This window comes from Galleria mellonella, unplaced genomic scaffold (assembly GCF_026898425.1).
Source record: "Galleria mellonella isolate WM207_F2 unplaced genomic scaffold, CSIRO_AGI_GalMel_v1 utg33, whole genome shotgun sequence".
Taxonomy (NCBI): domain Eukaryota; kingdom Metazoa; phylum Arthropoda; class Insecta; order Lepidoptera; family Pyralidae; genus Galleria; species Galleria mellonella.
In genome coordinates this window covers 1,620,884-1,640,544 of record NW_026442079.1, presented here as the reverse complement: position 1 = coordinate 1,640,544, position 19,661 = coordinate 1,620,884, and the positions used below count along the sequence as shown (strand labels likewise).

The following is a 19,661-nucleotide window of genomic DNA, read 5'->3' as shown; positions in this document are numbered from 1 at the left end:
GATATTTTTAGATACAAATACTTACCGAACATCGAGAAATCCGGAAACTAATTGAATTTGTTTACAAATTATGTACTTGTGATTAAATTTAAATCATTTTTGTTAGAAATATAAATATTATGTAGTAAATGTTTGAAAATCTCTTGAATTTATATAAATTCTACTATAATATTCTACTATTATAAAAATATGAGTTTATAAAATTGTTGATCTTGGAATTACGAGCACTTCGTTTTCTTATTATTTAGTACGCAGAGCGATAGGAGTAGTATTTTCATTTTAATATAAGTATATGCGGTTCATAGAGAACAAAATTCTGTAATAATTAATTATTACAACTTAGGCGAAATAAATTGCACGTGTAATCTATACCAATATAATGAAGAGTTTGTTTGTTAAATCATTTCTTGAGGATATTGAGTATTACAACACGATTACGACGAAACTGTGGAGTACAATTAGTTATATTGTATAATATACATGTTCCCCTTCGTTGTACTTTCTAAAGTTTGATGTTAAATCAAATACATAATATTAATATAATAATTAAAATATTGTATTTATACTTTGGTCCCCTGACGTTATCTGTACCTGGGGTTCTTAAACTTTTAAGATAAAGGAACCTACCAAATACCTTTTATTTTATGGAACCACATATCAAATAAATACAAATCAAAAACACTGTAATTTAAATAAGAATAAAGCTTTCATTAATAATTAAAAAAAAAAACACTTTATAGTTTCCTTTAATTTTTAATGAAAAGAATAAAATTGTTTCACTGTATAAACAATTTCACGGAGCCCTGGTGACTTTTACGGAACCCCTAGGCTCCGCGGAACCCACTTTAGGAATCGCTAAATTATACTAATATTATAAAGGAGAAAGATTTGATTGTTTGTTTGTAATGGATCGAAACTCGAATCTTCTCAAACGATTTAATTTTTTTTTATTTACTAAAAACTACTTTATCAGCAAGTAACATAAGCCATATATTATTTTCGAAAATTCTATCTACCCGTGAGAAGTCAGGCCAGATCACTAGTTAAAAATGTCTTTATTCTTTATACATACGATTGGTTTTGTAACGTCACCCTCAGGCTTTACTTTGAAAAATTTTAAATATTATAAATAGTTGTTCTCTTATTTGATAACTTCACATTGTTCCGAATTTTATTTATAATGGTTTATGTTATGATTTAAGTATTTAATCCTTTATATAAAATTTTATCTAATTCATCAACTGATTTCTATATTCAAATTTGTTGACACAGAAATGACAATAACTTTGAATTTTGTTAAATGCTGGCGTCACAACAATTATATTCTAAGAATTCTAAAGTGTTATAATAAAAGATCTCTTAATAAATATTAAGATTTACTTTGAATAGGAATTAGTAAGACTATGAGGGGTTGGTAGTAACCGTTGTCTAACTGCACTCAGGATCATAGAGATTCTGAAATATGGACATACTGGCCCATAGTGAATATGGGTGGAGACTCCATTATTAACACGTGGCCACATGCTGTTCATTTGGTTAACACATATATTCAAGATGTCTATTTTAACGTTACATAGTGTTGCCAACGCGTTGTTTAGAATTAAGGTTTATAAAATATGGTTTGAAAAACCTTAGAATATTTGTCTGATGACATATTCTGACTTCCGTTACCTTATATTAGTTATGAAACATTAAGAATGCTCTAATGAAAGAATAAATGAACAAAAACATTTTAAAAATTTAAACAAGAGGAAATAAGTATAAAATAAAACATGTGAAATTCTGATACGCTTCTTGTTGCCAATTCAGAAGAGAATTTTTAAATATTTTTGTTTTAAATAAAATTAAACGATAATTGCTTGTATAACTATAATATTATTTAACCGGAATATATGTAACATACAGCGTGGTTTTAGAGATGTTGCCTCCAATGAATGCTAAGGTTATGAAATGAGCGCACTGTCGATGTTTTTCCAAGAGACTACAGCATGGGCTTCTTCAAAAAAAGAATAAAGAGGTTTCTTCAGGTCGGCAATGCGCACATAATGCCCTTGGTATTGCAGGCGTTCATAGGCTTACTATCAAGTGCGCCGTAAGCTTCTTTGCTACCTCAATTATATGAAAAAAAACTAGAATATTTTTACGAACAAATAAAGTGCCTATGTAACTGTTACAGAATTTTTTATTTAATAATTTTTATATGTGTGCGTCTTTAAGAAAGTTAAGAATTCTCTATGTTTATTTGTATTAGTGAATGATAACTGTCTTTCGCCTAGTGTATAAAAAAATAAAGACTTTTCATAATACAAAACTTTTATTTTACGTGTATTTGACTGGCTTTATATGAATGTTTAGTATTATTTGCGCTATCAATTCACTCAAAAATCTACATCATTTCTCTACTCTCGTGGGCTCGGTGAAATTTATTCTCTTCCATTTATCTTTATTTGCAGTCATCTCAATATTCACTCTTTTTCTGATCACTTTTCTCACAGGACCTATAATTTCTCCTTTTATATCTTTCTTTATACTCATGATTGTTCATATACTTACAGATTATTTATATTGATAAAAAATATATATATTGTGATCTGAATTTTTACAGAATTAAATAAATATAATACTTATTTCAATAGAAATTCGGAGGGCGGCGACAGTGATTTTACTCAGAAAATATGGCTTATGTGTGAGGGAGATAAAATATAGAGGCGAAGGGAGGGAACGGGAGATTCGACCCCTAGACACTGGCGACGCGCGCAACTTTCAGCCATAGTGAAACAAAATCAAAGTTTTGTTGATTATTCTATTAAAGTGTAAAGAGTACAATAAATTTCAAAATATAATAAGATCACTCGACTAAATAAAAAAATAGGTATTATATTTTTTTTAATATTTATTTTTAAAAATACTGAATTTTTCCATTGTATTGTTACACATAGATAAATATAAAAGAACAGTTGAATTAACTAGTAATAATGTGTTAAAATAGTCGTTGAGAATGTTAAGCAAGCTAAAACAGGGTGCGCGGCAGCGAGGGGTAGGAGGGTGCACCCCGCCCCATGCCACGACCGTTCGCCATCAGTCGCCCCTGCGTCTTAGGTTTGCACACAACATTCTGCCTCTTTATCATTGTATTACTGCTAATTATTTGTTTGTAATAGAATAAATGTGATATTTAGCATGTAAATTATTAATAATCTTTAACAACGATCCACAAAATGTCAGCGAATCGTTTAGTTTTTGCTTTCGCGGTGTTGTTATTGCGCGTATGTGTGTTGACAGCGCAGACTTTTCCAGTTGAGAAAATAGCAGTCGGTAAGTACAATTTATACGTTAATATAGACAACATTATTTTAGTATTTCGTATTAGCGATATGTAAATACTCGTCGATTTATTTATTTTATGAAATCTATCGGAACTTATAAATACATTTATTTTTTGTTAAATTCACTTCAATTCAAAATAATTTGTAAGTAATTTATCGTACACATAAAAATCTATTTAAATATTACAGTTTCAGTAAGAGTATTATTTATATTTTTTTGTTTTGTTGCCTTCTCGCTCCAGTTGATTGTTTCTTCACTTCACGTTTCGCGGCAATTACTAAAGCGGATCGATTTTCTCTTTCTGTCTCAATGCCTTTATCTCTTTCTGGTACATTATTTGGGAAACATGAACGTATTTTTAAAAACCGGTTTACATACCTATATTATATATATGTTTTCAATTGATATATTGTCGACAAATACTACTTTAATCAATTATCAAACCTATCAATTGAAGAATAGATTAATAATCGTAATTACCTTTACTTTATTAGTAGTACGTTTACATTCATATACATGTACATTGAACTTGCGGTACAAATGAGATAGATATCTCACACCAATCTGGATTATTATCTAATTAAATAAAAAATAATACTAATAACATTGATTAAATAAATAAAAAAATATGGCTTGTAATAAAATTTGGTATAAACATTAAAACATAAATATACATCGGTATTTTTAAATTAAATTATATATGTTATTATTTAAATAATATTTATTTTTTACTGTGTGAATTTTTCTTTTTCAATGAGTATTGAAATAGCAAATGTATTTTTGGCCGTTCCTAAAAATAGCTACAGCATTTCATCTACTAAAATAAACTTCTGTTCTTTTGAAGAATTCATTTCCGAAGTAAGGATCATTTGTAACAGAAAACAGGATTCTGTAGCAAAAGTAGTTTTACAACTAAACTTTCTTAAACTTCGACGCGATATTTGGATGTTCACGTAATTACCTGCCCACGATAGTTTAATGCGGTACTACACTACTACACTTGCAATTTTTATTGTTAATAACTTAGGAACAAAAGTGTCATATAAATACAGTAGACTAAATGCCGCTATCTGTACTTACCTGTGGAATACCTTTAATTGGGACCTGAATATGCACCACCTGTCATTCCCAATAACAGATGAATATTACAGTCTACTATTACTACTCTATACAACCTTCTTGAAAAAGAGTTATCCTTTTGGGAAGAGAATTGTTTGGAATTGGCCATGTGGTGCCGGCATAAAATATGCCACCCTTTCTTTGCTGTGTATGGAATGGTAGATGTGGTAGATAATGGCGGTGGGCAGCAGCATCCCTCTTAAAACATATCTAAAAGCTTAACTGTGGTTGCCAGCCCGCATGCCAAGTGTGGCAATTACTGACAAAACTCTCCGTATGGATAAAGCTTACTTTCAGTAAAGAAGAGTTATCGGCTGATATGAAAAATTGTAAGGAATGACGAGGTTAGTCCCCATTGTTAGCAATATATTCTGTCAGGTCGACATCCACGTGGACTTCTCTGGAAAATACCGCGGTTTTCTAGTGAAGTCATGATGGGTCAACTGACCTTAATTCAACCATATTGTTTCATTCTCTACTGACGTCCTGCCGTTGTATATCATTAGCATAGGCAGGTGCACTATTTCGTTATCATCCACAGAACAATATAGGGATTTTCTTCTCTTGTGTTGGTTTGATGTATTTTTTTAACTTAATCGTCTTGGATATCTTAATCCAAGATATAAAAAAGAATGCTAAAAATTGTAACCTTGTAACCCCATTTTCACACACATTTATGACTTACAATAAAATGCCTAACTGATATTTTAAAGTACAATATATTGATGAAGACGGTAAAAGCGATATAAAAAATAATTTAAAAATATAAATTTATCACGATGTGACACCAATATTGCCTAACACATAGTTACGCGAAAACTTAAAAATTACTATGACAACCTTGTTCTAATATTACTATTTTTTATTTATTTATACTAAAGCTGAAATACAATTACTGTATAAACATTACGGCATATGTTTTAATACCAATAAACTGCTGAGGTTTGGTTAAGCATTGCATATTTAATTAATTTATATTATTAATAAGATTATACCCCGGACGTCAGTTTGGACGAGATTGAAATGGCTCTCAAACAGCTTAAAAACGGTAAGGCACCAGGGGAGGACGGAATTATGGCAGAGCTTCGGAGGAAGGGTGGAAAACCCGTATTTGTAGTCCTTTAGAGACTATTTACTTTCATCATCCATAACAGTGTAACGCCCGAGGCGTGGAGCAGAATTGCGGTGGTCCTGTTCTTCAAGTAGGGTGACAATATCCTATTGGAGAACTATAAACCGATATTCCTTCTGAATTGCGTCTATGTACTGTTTTAGAGAGCTTTAACCAATCGTCTTACACGCATACTCGACAACTTGCAGCCGCCCAAACAAGCTGGCTTCTGAAAAGACTTTAGCACCATATATTACATACATATGTTATGGCAGATTGTATATGTATTAAATTGAATATGAAAAAAATTTAAATCATGTTTAACGTCCATGTTACACTTATACCTGTAACATACCTGTCATATTTTCGAAGTTGTCGACGAGTATGTATACCTGGGACAACTTATCCGACTGGGTAAGTCCAACTTCGACCAAGAGGTCAACCGACGAATCCAACTCGGCTGGACAGCGTTAGAGAAACTACGCCGTATCTTTTCATACAGAATACCTCAAAGTTTGGAGACGAAGGTCTTCAAACAGTGCATGTTGCCAGTGATGACTTATGAAACCGAAACAATCCTACACTATTGTCTGTATGCGAAAGCAAATTACTCAGCGAGCTATGGAGAGAGCTATGCACGGAGTTTCTTTGTGTGACAGAATCCGAAATGAGGATGTTCGCAAAAGAACCAAAGGCACCGACATTCCCAAAGGATAAGCAAGCTAAAGTGGCAATGAGCTGGTCACATAGCTCGATGCACCGATAACCGATGGCGAAGAAAGGTTCTTGAGTGGCGACTCCGTACATGAAAACGCAGTGTAACTCAAACACATCGCAAGGATTAAGTGGATACAAGCAGTTCAGGGCCGTTTTTATAGCAGTCTATGGGGGAGGCCTATTGAGCTGTAGATGGATAATGACTGAGATGATGATGAGGATTAATAAGATTGCGGCGTGATCCTGGCATAGAATGGACTATCCCTTCTTCTCCCATAGTCGTTGTAAGAGGCAACTAAGGAAACTTAATAGTTAATGGATAGGTAGCAGCGTTCCTATATGAAAATATACTATATATATCATTATGTACTATTTTATATGAAACTGTAAAACCTACAGAGTATTACAACAATGTATAAATAGTTGTAATATCCTGTAGGTAAGTATAACATACAAACATTTATATAAGGAAAATCCTTAAGGACAATTATATAAAGTAACTATGAAGTAATAAGGAAGGCATTAAATTTTACTCAAGTTATATTAGTGCAAGACGCTGTGTTCTGTCTGTAGTTTGCACTCAAAGCCTCGGTTTTATCGCTACTCCATTAGCGATTAACAACATCACTAAAGTGATGTATACATGTATATACGAGTGTGTATATATACTTAAGCGTTTCCATCTACTTAAGATATATTTTCAACAGACTTCAAAATGAAGGAGGTTCTCAATTCGGTTGTATTCTTTTATGTTTGTTGCCTCATAAATGCGTCAGTTGTAAACCGGAAAATTCTCTTTTTATTTGAAAGGATTTTAGATAAAAATATAATTTTCTAATATTACAAATTGGTCTAATAGAAATTTTATCAAAACCGATTCAATAGTTTAGTTTTTAAATTAAAATAATTATATGTACCACAATGAAAGTTGTTTTTCTATGGAACAAAAAATAGTATTGTTTTTCAATTCTTGAGCGTGCCAATTATAACAAAATAAACTACATTACTCTTGATTTTGGTATTACGGTTTGGGCTCCGATATATTGCGCGTCTCATTACTGCATACAAGCTATCTAGGATTAAAGATTAAATCGGTATAATTATTTAGCGGTTATTTAAACGATATATTAATTTTAATAGTCCTCTGATCACTATGACTACTACTTTATACTTTAAGTGGATAATAATAAAGTAAATAGAATATATGAGTAAAAAGTGAACTCACAGTTCAGATTTTTCGAATTCACAATACTAGTGTAGATTTTTTTTATTTTCTGAACATGTGGAGTTGAATTGTGACTACTCTTATTCATAATTATTAAATATATTATAGGCATTACAGTATATATTTTATCGAAGTTTGGGTTATCCACTCAAATTACCATTTCTGAGTAATTTATGCGTATTTTGTCTGACATTGATTGTATTGCCTATTCCAATTTGCAGATCAAAATACAATAGTATCTCAATTATCCGAACATCGATTAAACATCGATACAAATGATCGATTATCCAGACTTATTCTTACGGCCTTAATTACCGATTTAGAAATGGAATTATATATTAATTGGGTATTTACCCAAGGTATCGTATTGTCGAAATGACGTATATAAAGGCCTTTACATAATAATAATATTAAAATTTAATTACGTATGGTTTAATTTCACTCTGCAATCGGTTATCCGGATTTTCCTTTATGCGGAATTTTTTTTTATTTGATTCGAATAATCGGGATCCTACATATATCCTACATATTGTGTTCTGAAAATAGTCAATTAATATTGAAATAATATAAAATTAATATTTAAGTAGCATCAATTTTTATATTAAACGAGTATAAATGATATAAAAGTTTATAGTTCGTTAAATCCTATGATTATATAGTCGTCTAAATCCCGGAAGAAGATCGAGAAATGGTTGTGTGCAACAAAAAAAATGATAACATAATTTGGTAACGATTTTTTGTAACTCCGAAGTTTTACCCCAGTGGATTCAACTGTCAAAGAAAAAACGTTGCTACAATAAAGAAATCCCTTACTGATCTATAAGGATTGTCAATGATCTCATGCTCTTTATGGAGTCGTGAGTTTGGGTAAACTCACTTGAGTTGCTTTGAGAAAAGACCGTCTCTGTTTGTTCTTTTACATGTGATATATTGTATGTGGTATACACTTATAATAGATGGTGTTCTATAGAAATAGTTTTATATAAATACGACTTCAAACTCTTATAGTTAACTTAGAGTTTAAATAGTCGCATACATTCATTGATCATTAATAAAACAGTTTTAAAATATTGTTATCGTTATTTACAAGTTTACATACTCAGTGGAAAAGATATAGTCTGGTCGACTCGTGGCTAGGATACTTATAACCGATTTCGACATCTAATAAAGTATTCACAAAGATATGTGCAGTTCTAAAATGTGTACAGTAAGACTCATCTTTTAATCAAAGCAATTAATGTTTTAAAGTTGATAAAAAAGTATAAAGCATCATGGTAAGGTTAAATTAGATACACAACAAGTGTCTGAGTATCTACACGAGTATTTAAGTATTTTTAGTGTAAAAATATTTTTGGATACCAATTGTGAATTTTGTTGTTTTGGATCGCAGCATACATTGTATTGTAGTTCCAGAAGAAATTTCTTGAGGGAAATTCCAATTTTTCGAAATAAGATTTTTGTTCTTCCCTAAACATTGTAGATCCAATAAAAAGGATTTACTGTAGTAATATTTTCAAATTATTATCGTAAATAACTAGAGTTTGAATGTATTTTATGATGGACTAAACTAAATACTGCAGAACATACCTGTAAGTGGTTTTAGCAAGAACGCTTTCATTGTGCTCTCGCGTCCCTAATTGCTACTTTTAAGACAAATTATCGAAGTAACGTCGCCTACGTCTCAGATCTAATTAGCCACCTGCCTATCAAGGAAGAAGAAATTCGTTACGTAAGTAATATAATGTTATTAAATGATTATGCATGTTTCTATTACAATTCCCAGAAATAATACGAAGTTTATAAAGAAATAATTAACTAACAACATAACACTAATATTTAGTTTTTGCCATATCAATATATATATATATATATATATATATATATATATATATATATATATATATATATATATATATATATATATATATATATATATATATATATATATATATATATATATATATATATATATATATATATAAGTGTATTATATATAAAAAGCAAATATCTATGTAAATTTAATGTATAATTAACTTCGTAATCTTATAATTAATTTTATATAAAAACAAAAGAATATTCTATCCTACTATTAATGCTATTATGATTCAAAAATATGTATTGGTCATACCACTATTCGTGTGTTCAAGATTTTTTTACCATGGCTCTAAAATACAATAATTTTAATATGAAAAATAGCTCCTGTATTCATTTTTTAAAAAATATATATTAATTACTTACTGGGTAAATCCGCGACGTTGACCTTGTGGTAGTTTAAATTTGATACTAGATGAAGTGACGACCTCAATTGCAATGCAGGGAGTCAATGGACGCAGGTGTCTTAGGACCGTTCTTTGTGACAGTCTACGGGGGAGGCCTATGTTCAGCAGTAGACGAGTAATGGCTGATGTGATAATGATGATGGACTGTATCCTGGATTCACAAAATAAAATAAAGTACCTTAATTCCCATGGGAAAAGCAACGGGTGACATAAATTTTTCTCATGTAAATAAATAAATAACGATCGACTAATTTTAACCTCCTTCAACATATCACGATTTTCACAAAAAATGCGCCATGTTTCAAACGTGCTCCTCCAATGTATCATTCAGGCTCGTTTAGTTTCATGTGCTATACAAATATTTTGTTTTGAACGAATATCCCACTCATATTGAGTTTTCTCGAAACAACAGCGTGAAAAGTTTTAACAATATTTGGATGAAGTTCGTAACATTACCAGCCGCCGGAGTTATCTTGCTGTGCTTTTCTGATACCTCTTACAGTGCAGACAATGTTCCGTCCAACTTTTGTTATGCGTGTTTTATACATATTACGTACGAGTATATTTATTCAAAGCTGATCTTCTTGAAAAACTCGGAAGCAAGCTTATGTTGAAATATGATGGGATAAATGTTAGGTAACGTGCAAAATTATGTAAATTTTTTACACATAAAATTTTAATAGCAAACCTTTTACGGTATAAGTATTTTTATTACTACACTTATGTACGATCGCCAACTAAGAGAGCTTTAATTAAAACTATTGGAGTGAACGTGCGCTAATGATGTTCGTACGTTGGTGAAGCCGCTTAGATTATGCCACATACTTACATAAATATAGTTATGCGTTATTAAGCAATAGCTAGATAAAATATTTATAATGCTAAGATACTAATTAATTCAATTAACAATTAATCTGTTTAATAACCCTGTTTCAGTTCTTTTAATATTTGGAAAGTATTTTATTCTGCCTATACTCGTGTATGCAGAATGTTTACTGATTTTATAAATTAGTTACATCCCAATATCATATATGTCTACAAAGCAAAATAACTACTATTTATATATATATAAAAGGTGTTGTCTAAAATTAATTAGATTGCTTATTTTTTTTGAGACAATAAAGGTTCAATAATTTAATTTTCCTTACGTGTTATACCAGGCAAGAGCCTTAGTTAATTCGATTTAATTCTAACGTGTACGTGTAGCTGCTCTAATAAAGTACTCTATTAGTTATGGCTAAAGTGTTGTGTAATACATTATCGGTCAACAAAGAACATTTCGAAGTCCTCTTAAGAGAGTAGTCTACTCTCATATTGGTGCGCGGATAATTTTCAGGTAATTTAAAGAGAATATTATCATTGAATAGAATAGAAAACAATACTCTAAACCGAGTAATAGAATCAAATTAAATTAAAAATTGGCGTGAACGTGCGCTGATGATGTTCGTACATTGGTGAAGCCGCTTAGGCAAGTAAACAAGTCTATTTGAGTAAAAATTATTTCTATTCTATTCTACTCAAAATACAGTGACCCATGTCAGAGACCTTCCTGTATAACGAAAGCGACCAAGTGATTCTTGACACGAAGATGACAATCCAATAGGAATAGTAGTAGTAATTATTTATCAACTAGTAATAAAGTAAAGCATACCAGGACGAATATATCTACTTACAGCAAATTACATCCACAAAAAAATGTAAATGGGAAAAAAATTGATAGACGTATAGCAAACCCATGAAAATGGTTCTAATTATGAATGATTTTTTTTTTATAGAACTTAGAATAGCAAACAAGCTGACAGCCCACCTGATGAAAAGTGGTAACCATCGCCTATAGACATGAGCAGTACCATGGATATAACAGAGTATACTGTTTCGCCCATGATACCCCCCATGCGTTGCCATTTCTGAGGACTCAGATGTTATTCCTTTGTACCCTATAAATTTAAAAAGTTATGAAAAATAAGAACTTTACATCAATCTTAAAAGGAAAGTATTTGAATTATATATCGTACTACTTCTAACTTATGGATATTAGACTCTTACAAATAGTCAAATTAAAAAACTTTTAGTTTGCCAGCGTGCTCTGAGACGAACATGATTGGCCTCAAAATGGGAGACAGAACAAGAAATGTTGACCTTAGAAGAATAACAAAAATAACAGATGAATGTCAAAGGAAGAAAATTAAAATAGAAATGGACTGTACACACAATTTGCGGCACAGATAAATGGAGTAAAAGGGTCACCATTTAGGAAGAGGTTAAAGAAGGCCTATGCTACCGACATACAGACGAAACTAATTTATGTTAGTGATTTATATAATAAATAAAATATATATTAATAATGTAATGTGTAAAGACATGTAATATGGTCTAAATAAAGGTACATTTATTATATTTATTTATTATTATAGTACAGTAAACAACATCGGAGGGAAAGGGATTGTTAGTAATGGGATCTAACAGCCCCATAGCTAGCAATATCGGGTATATTAGTATCAGGTGGATCTTTACGCAGTTCCCCTTTGAAATCATGATAGTTATTACTTATAGAATTCATCAAGATGGGCTAATGGGCCCGCTTTCATTCTCACCTATCATCTCTCATTAGTGCCCCGCCAAACATACCGACGGCCGGGTTACCATTTGATTCTTACTTATAAAAAAATTTATATACGTATTTAATACTTATAGTAGCAGCGCAAAATTTCTCCAATTTTAGATTCTAACGTGTAATAGAATATGGTTTTAAAGTGTGTGACAATTGTCGCAGCATTGGTATGTGTGTAAGTAAGGGTAGCTCCGCAATGAGAATTTTAACTCTCAACTTATTTATGTGACGTTAAATGTAATTACATGAAGAATTCCCATGTAAGCTTCTGGCTGGCGGCCAGTTCCCACCGCAAACCACTACCTGTACCGGCTATAGCTTGAAATTATCTGGCAAGTAATAAACCAACGTTATAAAGTAAGGTGTTTATGACTTATGAAAGCTCCATAACTGGAAAATATACAGGATACCCTATATCAACGCTTATATTAGTTGGCTTGGGGATCATGGTCATTATTATAAAATCTTCATTGTTTATCTGAGCCGTAGGTATACTAAGCAACCTATTTTCTAGATAAAAAGCATCTAAATTTTCTTGGTAACCATTACATAAATGCCATTAGAGATTGCCTACGATTTATGAGTATTTGAAGGAACCACAACTAATACATATTTCTTTACACTTTTTATTATTTTGGTATTTTCTCTATTTGAACTTTAATTTAGAAAAACATTTTATAAAAAAATATTTTGCAGAAATTTGTGAATAAACATGCCTACAAACATTTAAAAGACCGGCAACACATAAGCAATTCCTCGCGTGTTGCAGGTGCTAATAAGTAATGGTCGTAATTTTCCATCAAGTAGACATTCTGCTTGTTAGCTTCCTTAATATAAAAAAATATATATGAATTTATTCGCTATGTAATAGTTTGAAATGGTTAATTGCATTATATGTAATGTATGAGATGCTGGAACAATCAATTCTGTGATGTGATAAGGTGATAATTATATGTTACATGAAATATGCCATCAGCTTTATTGTCGCTGGCAATAATTTAAAAAATAAATGTTAAAAAAAATGAAATCATAACTATTGTTAGAAAGTTTTACTTTATTCGCAGAAAAGAGTATGGTGACCTGAAAAACTGTTGCAGTAGAAATTCAGTTGCTAAATATAATCAACATGAAAGCCTTTCAACTTACGTTGTTCACTTTGTTCATGAGCCATAAATCATCCATTCTATGAAGTTAAAATTTGGCAACTAGATTACGTATGGGGATGTATTTCGTGGATGTCGTTCGATTAGAAATAACTTGGGTATTTCCACAAAAATAAAAGAAAACTGGAAATCATCTAGGCTAATATATTTAAAAAAATTAAATTATTATTATGCCATTTAGTAATGTAACCAAATATTCTGCAATTCGTGTTTAAGCTTTTCAAAAAGACACTTTGACTGTATTTAATTTTTGTGTAATTTTTACTATATCTCAGAATCTTTGGTCATTTATTAATTATATGAAACGTACCAAATCTAGTAAAAGTAAAATAAATAAATAAAAAATGACGTTTTTGATATCATTTCGTTAATCGATCAGGTATTTATGCTCATCAATAAATATTACTGTTTGTTTTCTAGAGTCTTTATTGAAACTATTTTTACATAGATAACCAACAACCATAATAATAAAATTATATATTAAAATATAATAAAAAATTTATTCCTAAAAACAAACCTACATCGACTAGTAGAAAAACCAGGATTTTTATTTAAAAAATAATCTATCGAACCGATTTAATTAAAATTGCTATGGAACTAATCTGTAAGTATATCTTTTAAATAAAAGAATATTTTCGAAATCGGTTTACAAGTGGCTGAGTTTATGACTGAGCTATAACATATACAACATAAAAAATACATCCTAATTAAAAACCTCCTTCCTTTTGAAATTTGTCGGTAAAATATTTTTTTTTTCTAATATAAAAAGGTATTGTATACTACAAACAAGTACACCAATTCTATATTATAAAGTGGTTGGTTACTAAACAAAATCCATTACGAAATACTAAACGGCGTTAAAATCGAGATTATAGTTTTTGTTGATTATTTTGTAATTAAAGATAATTTGAATTAAAATTTCTAAATTGGGAACTGCTTTTATTTATTTTTTACCGATGTAGAAGTAATTTATCATAATTTTTGTCTTTATTTTCTTTTATTGTACAACTTATAAAAAAATATGGCGATTGTGTCTATTAGAATTTATTTAGGAAAAGGTCGCATGTTATTTGAATTTTATATTCATGTATAATAAAGACCACTCGGATATTAAAAATGTTGCTTTAAATTATCTTGAGTTACAAAATAATCATCAAAAACTACAAGCCTCGAGTCCAGCGTCATCTAGTATGCCTTGTTTAATTTTGTTTAGTGACCAAACCACCTTAAGAAAAAACATTATTTAAAAATTATTTATTATGAAACAAGACTGACAAAACAAATTATGTTACAACGAAAAAAATCTTAACCAAAATAATTCTCATCGCTAACTGCTATGTATTATACATATTATAAAGTTTATATTTTCTGTATGTTACGCGATGTCAATATTCAGAATCAACTTCTATCATTCTTTTCTAACAGAAAGGAGAATCAACAGAGTTTATTCCCATATCGTCATAGTCGTAGAATACTGACGAATCTGACAAAAATTACATATAAAGAACCGTCAGTATTCTACGACTATGACGATATTGATTACTTAATGATTTTGTCATAATAAAGTAGTTTTTTTATTTAACAATACTTTAGATATAGATATAGTTTTGCACGTGTGTTCTTAATTTCTATATTAAATATAGAACGGATAAGTAAAGAAAGTAGGTAGTGAAATTAAATAAAGTTTCTTTAAAAAACTTGTAATCCAACATTAAAAATTGCACTAAGTTCGCTGCAAATGGACTTTTAATTAGTATGAAGTCTGCATTGACTGTACTAACTCTATTTTTTATCACTCTTGATGGGACCTAATCTAAATATCTAAAATTACTTTTACTTTAAATATTTATTTTTTAGGACGACTTATTTTGATATCTTGTTTAATAATTGTTTACGACTTTTTTATACGCTTATTTATTACATTTATTAAATCATTGTTTTTAATTTTATTGTATGATCATAATAAATTTTTGTCGTGTATAACAGGAATGTAAATGTTGTTGATGATGATATCAGCTGTTAACTGTCCACTAGTTTTTTTTTAATGCAACTTAGAATGGCAAACAAGCTGACGGCCCACCTGATGGAAAGTGATAACCGACGATAGACATTAGCGGTACTACAGACATAGTAGAGTATACTGTTTCGCTCATGATACCTTCCATGCGTTGCCATTCCTGAGGACTCAGATGTTATTCCTCTGTACCCTGTAAATTCACGCCATATCCCACCCTTCAAACCGAAACACAGCCATGCAAACACAACTGCTTCACGGTTGAAACAACAATGGGACAGAGGTAGCTAAGCAATCCTCAAGCAATCCATTGGGGAGTTTTGCCAGTAGTTGCCAAGTTGGTTGGCAGGTGAGTTGGCAAACACAGGTTTTGGTGATGTTTTAAGAGGGACACTGCTGCCCATCCCTCGATCGTTAAGTTCCCTTGCTTGCCTCTTGCGAAAATAGAGGAAAATAAGGGTACCCTATTTTTTTTTTAATGAGTGAAGATGGAATGGTAGCCCTGCGCTATCGGTATACGCTGGCAGGGCACCAGTGAAGGGTGGCAGGTGAGTATGAAGGCAGGTCTGTTGGCCCATAGTGACCAATTAAACAATAGTTAATCACTATGGTTTCCAGGAGGAACCGCATGGAGGTCGACCTGATGGGGTGTATTGCTAGCAATGAGGCTATTAAACCTCATTACTAACAATCCCTTTCCCCCCAGGGTACCCTATTCTATGCTGGAACTAATATTTATGTTTTAAAAGAAATGTAATGATTCCGATTTTCACCTACACAATATTTTAAAAATTATTAGCTTTGATTTATGTTACTAAGAATATATATTGATTCGATAGAATTCAAGTTTATTTTCGTTGTAAAAACAATTGTATTATTTCACAATATTACTTTTATATTACATCTGAGTTGTTTCATCTTATGGTAGCCTTTATATACTAAGTATATATTTCTATATATAGATTTGATAAAAAACGCTCACTATAATCAAACGTAGTAGGTAGACACCTTTGAAAATTACCGTTGTGATCAATATAATATATACTTGACCTCTGAAATGTGGGCACATTTTGCCAGGCCTATTCCCGAATCCCGCCGTTCCACGGAGCGACTGTATCGCTTTCTGTCATATTATATTTATGGAATAATTAGTGTTTTCTTTATTTTTGCAATAAAAATATAAATAAAATATATTTAATCACAATATGAACGTTATATTTAGCTATTGTCATTTCTAAACTCTCAACGTTGTAACGTCCCGTCGCTCGCCTGGCTTAGGACACTTTTGTAGCGATGAAAAAGTTTGTTTTAATCTCCTTTTAATGAAGTTACAGTCTCCCAGCCAGGTAAGACACTTTGCAGCACAAACAAATCCTACTCCATAAAAAGGTATAACGAAAAAATATTGCCGCTGTTGAAAATAAACTCGTTGGGTTAAAATTATTTCGGCTAAGCTTATAACATTTTGAGTTTTAAAATATAAAGCAGAAAAGCAGTGGCAAAATATATTTTAAACTGTTTTATATTAAATTGCATCTGATTTAGACATAGTTAAATTTCTTAATAAATTAAGTTGGATAAATAATTAATTTCAGAGATTAAAAAGCGATAAGTATTTAATTATAGTTTAAAATTTAAAGCGATGTAATGATATTATAAAATAAACTAAGTAAATAAGTCTTAATAGCGGTTATTTCATGTGATGTACGTATATAAAAAACTTTAGTGACTAAAGTCTTTTAGATAGGTATTTTTTTATTTTTATCAGGGTGTCATGAAGTCTACCTCTGGAAGTTAGTTGCTTTTTATGAAATAGTGATTTAGGGAATAGTGAGACATGACTCTCTCGGCGCGGGTCCAAGGGCGTTGGCTAGGGAAGCACGTCCATCCGAATGTATTGATATACGAGTATGGATGAAATGAATGGATAGTGTCTCCACCTCAGCCTTCACATCCCAGCCCTGCACCTTGCGCGATAGCCGGGTTAGCAAGCGAAATGTCCACATGGATTCGCCCTGCCATCCGCACACAGGTTGCGATCGACTCCTTGTTAAAAATCGAGAGGATAGTCGCGATCGCCTAGTCTTCGAAAACCCCGCCGCGAGCATCCGTAAAGTGGGAGCACCACGCCGCAGCCTTGGCGTTGAGTCAGTACCATGACTGGACAAGTTGAGTGTAGCCCGATAGCAGCTCCCAATCCGTTATGGTACTATTCGAACTCGGTGAGAGTCCGATTGGGTGAGAAGTAAACCCTGACCAAGACGATTTTCCTCTAACTCACTCACAAAAAGGCGAAAACAGGGAGGGGAAACAGAACCCAATGCACACAAGCGATGGCGACAAGGCCATCGGTGTCGCCAGACAAATTGTTACTACGAGGGATTTGGTATGGTTCGGCGGCAATAAAAGCGCCAATCTGAGTCTCCGCGGTGCGTGTGAATGTGCGTGCGTGCGTGCGTGCGTGCGTGCGTGCGTGTGTGTGTGTATGTATATATACCCAACTGAAAAAAAGACGCCAACATCCACACCACTAATGCAGCAAAAAGATGCCACGCCGATATAATTATGTTCGATTTAGTACCCAGTGACCCACCGGTTGTGGCCTCCTAAGTTGAAGCCGGGGTAGTGAGGTTCGCCCTGAGGAGACGACGAAGACCCATCGTCGTCAACCAACCATCTTAAAGCGGAAAGTCCATAACTAAAATTTGTTTGCTTCTTATTGATAACTGGATTCTTATTTTATATGTATATTGTAATATATAATTGTATCGATAGATTGTATTAATCTATCTGTGTTGATTTAAAATCCAATACCCTTTTTGAGGCGGCAGTATGTCAGAAATTAACATGTTTCCATATTTGGCATTAACTGCAAATATTGACTCGTGCAAATGTAATTTTACACATGGCAATACAATAACAAGTATCTGCCTTGTAAACACATCGCATCTTGTAACAATAGTTACTCGAAATAAAATTCCATTTTACTCTACGAGTATACCGCAGTCTTTTTATTATTGCAATTGGAATCAGTAACTGCTAGTACATTCCACTTGTCAACCATACATTCGACTATTCTCGTGAAATAGGCACATTTTATTTTTGGATAATTATTTTTTACAGAAATGTGAATGATTAAATGAAAAGAAATCTATCCCACATTGACTATATTTAACATATTACGAGTATACAACAACAACCAACGTTACTTACTGAAAAGTTCAGTAGATCTCAGCAACAATATAAACCCAGACGTAATATTCCGGCGTAATATGGAAAGAAATGACGTTGCAAATGGAAGAAATATTGCTAGAAATGGAGCTTCAGAATGGCTCTTAGAATATAATGTCCGAGCGGCGGGAGTGAAATAAAAAAACAGTGATAGTGTGAACTCACGAAACGCAAGACTTCAGGGCCGTTTACATTATCCAATCTGCCGTGCTTTTACTCAATCGTGGTCATCGTGAAATATTAACTGATTATTTAGATGTAAATCAGGCAAATTTTGTCAAAGATAATTTAAACAAATCCAAATTTTTATCAACTTTATTTGAAAATTATATAGAAAATATATTTCATAATTTATATTTAGTAGATCATCGAAGAATAGAGGATGTTTCAGGGTATAAATTACAGTATATTTTTGCAAGTTTCTGGAACTTATCACATATCGTGTAACCTAAACGGCTCGATAGTATGGCTATCATCTAGCAGTGGGGGAAGAGATTGTTAGTAATGGGGAGGTTAGTCCCCATTGCTATCAATATACCCCACCGTTGAAGCAGGCAGGGTTCCATTGGTATCCATTAAAAAAGGCTTAATTAATTTTAATAAATGTAATAAATATCATTAGATTTCTCTGAATTGTAAAAGTGCTATATAGCAATAATTTGAAATAGTCATTATACACAAAAAAATACATAATTTATTCGAATTAAGATAAGCAGCTATACAACGGCATCTTTTTAAATAGCTTTTAGTAGGATTTAGTCGATTTGTGGCCAAAGTTAAGTAGGTAATTTAATTGTAATATAGCTATGGTAGTTTGGAGAATGTAATTCGACCATTCGGCTGTGGACGGTATTAAAGGAGCCA

The 19,661-nt window shown here is 31.8% G+C and overlaps 1 protein-coding gene across 2 annotated transcripts in view; it reads left to right on the top strand.

Annotated features, from left to right (window-relative positions):
- The first annotated feature begins 3,089 nt into the window (after positions 1–3,089).
- LOC113520095 (glutamate receptor 1-like) overlaps positions 3,090–19,661 on the top strand; it is a 109,249-nt gene continuing 92,677 nt past the window's right edge. For both annotated transcript variants that reach the window (XM_052896651.1, XM_052896652.1), the window contains exon 1: positions 3,090–3,315. In XM_052896651.1, the coding sequence (XP_052752611.1) occupies positions 3,219–3,315 (97 nt within the window). In that variant the 5' untranslated portion in view covers positions 3,090–3,218. The remainder of the gene's footprint in view (positions 3,316–19,661) is intronic.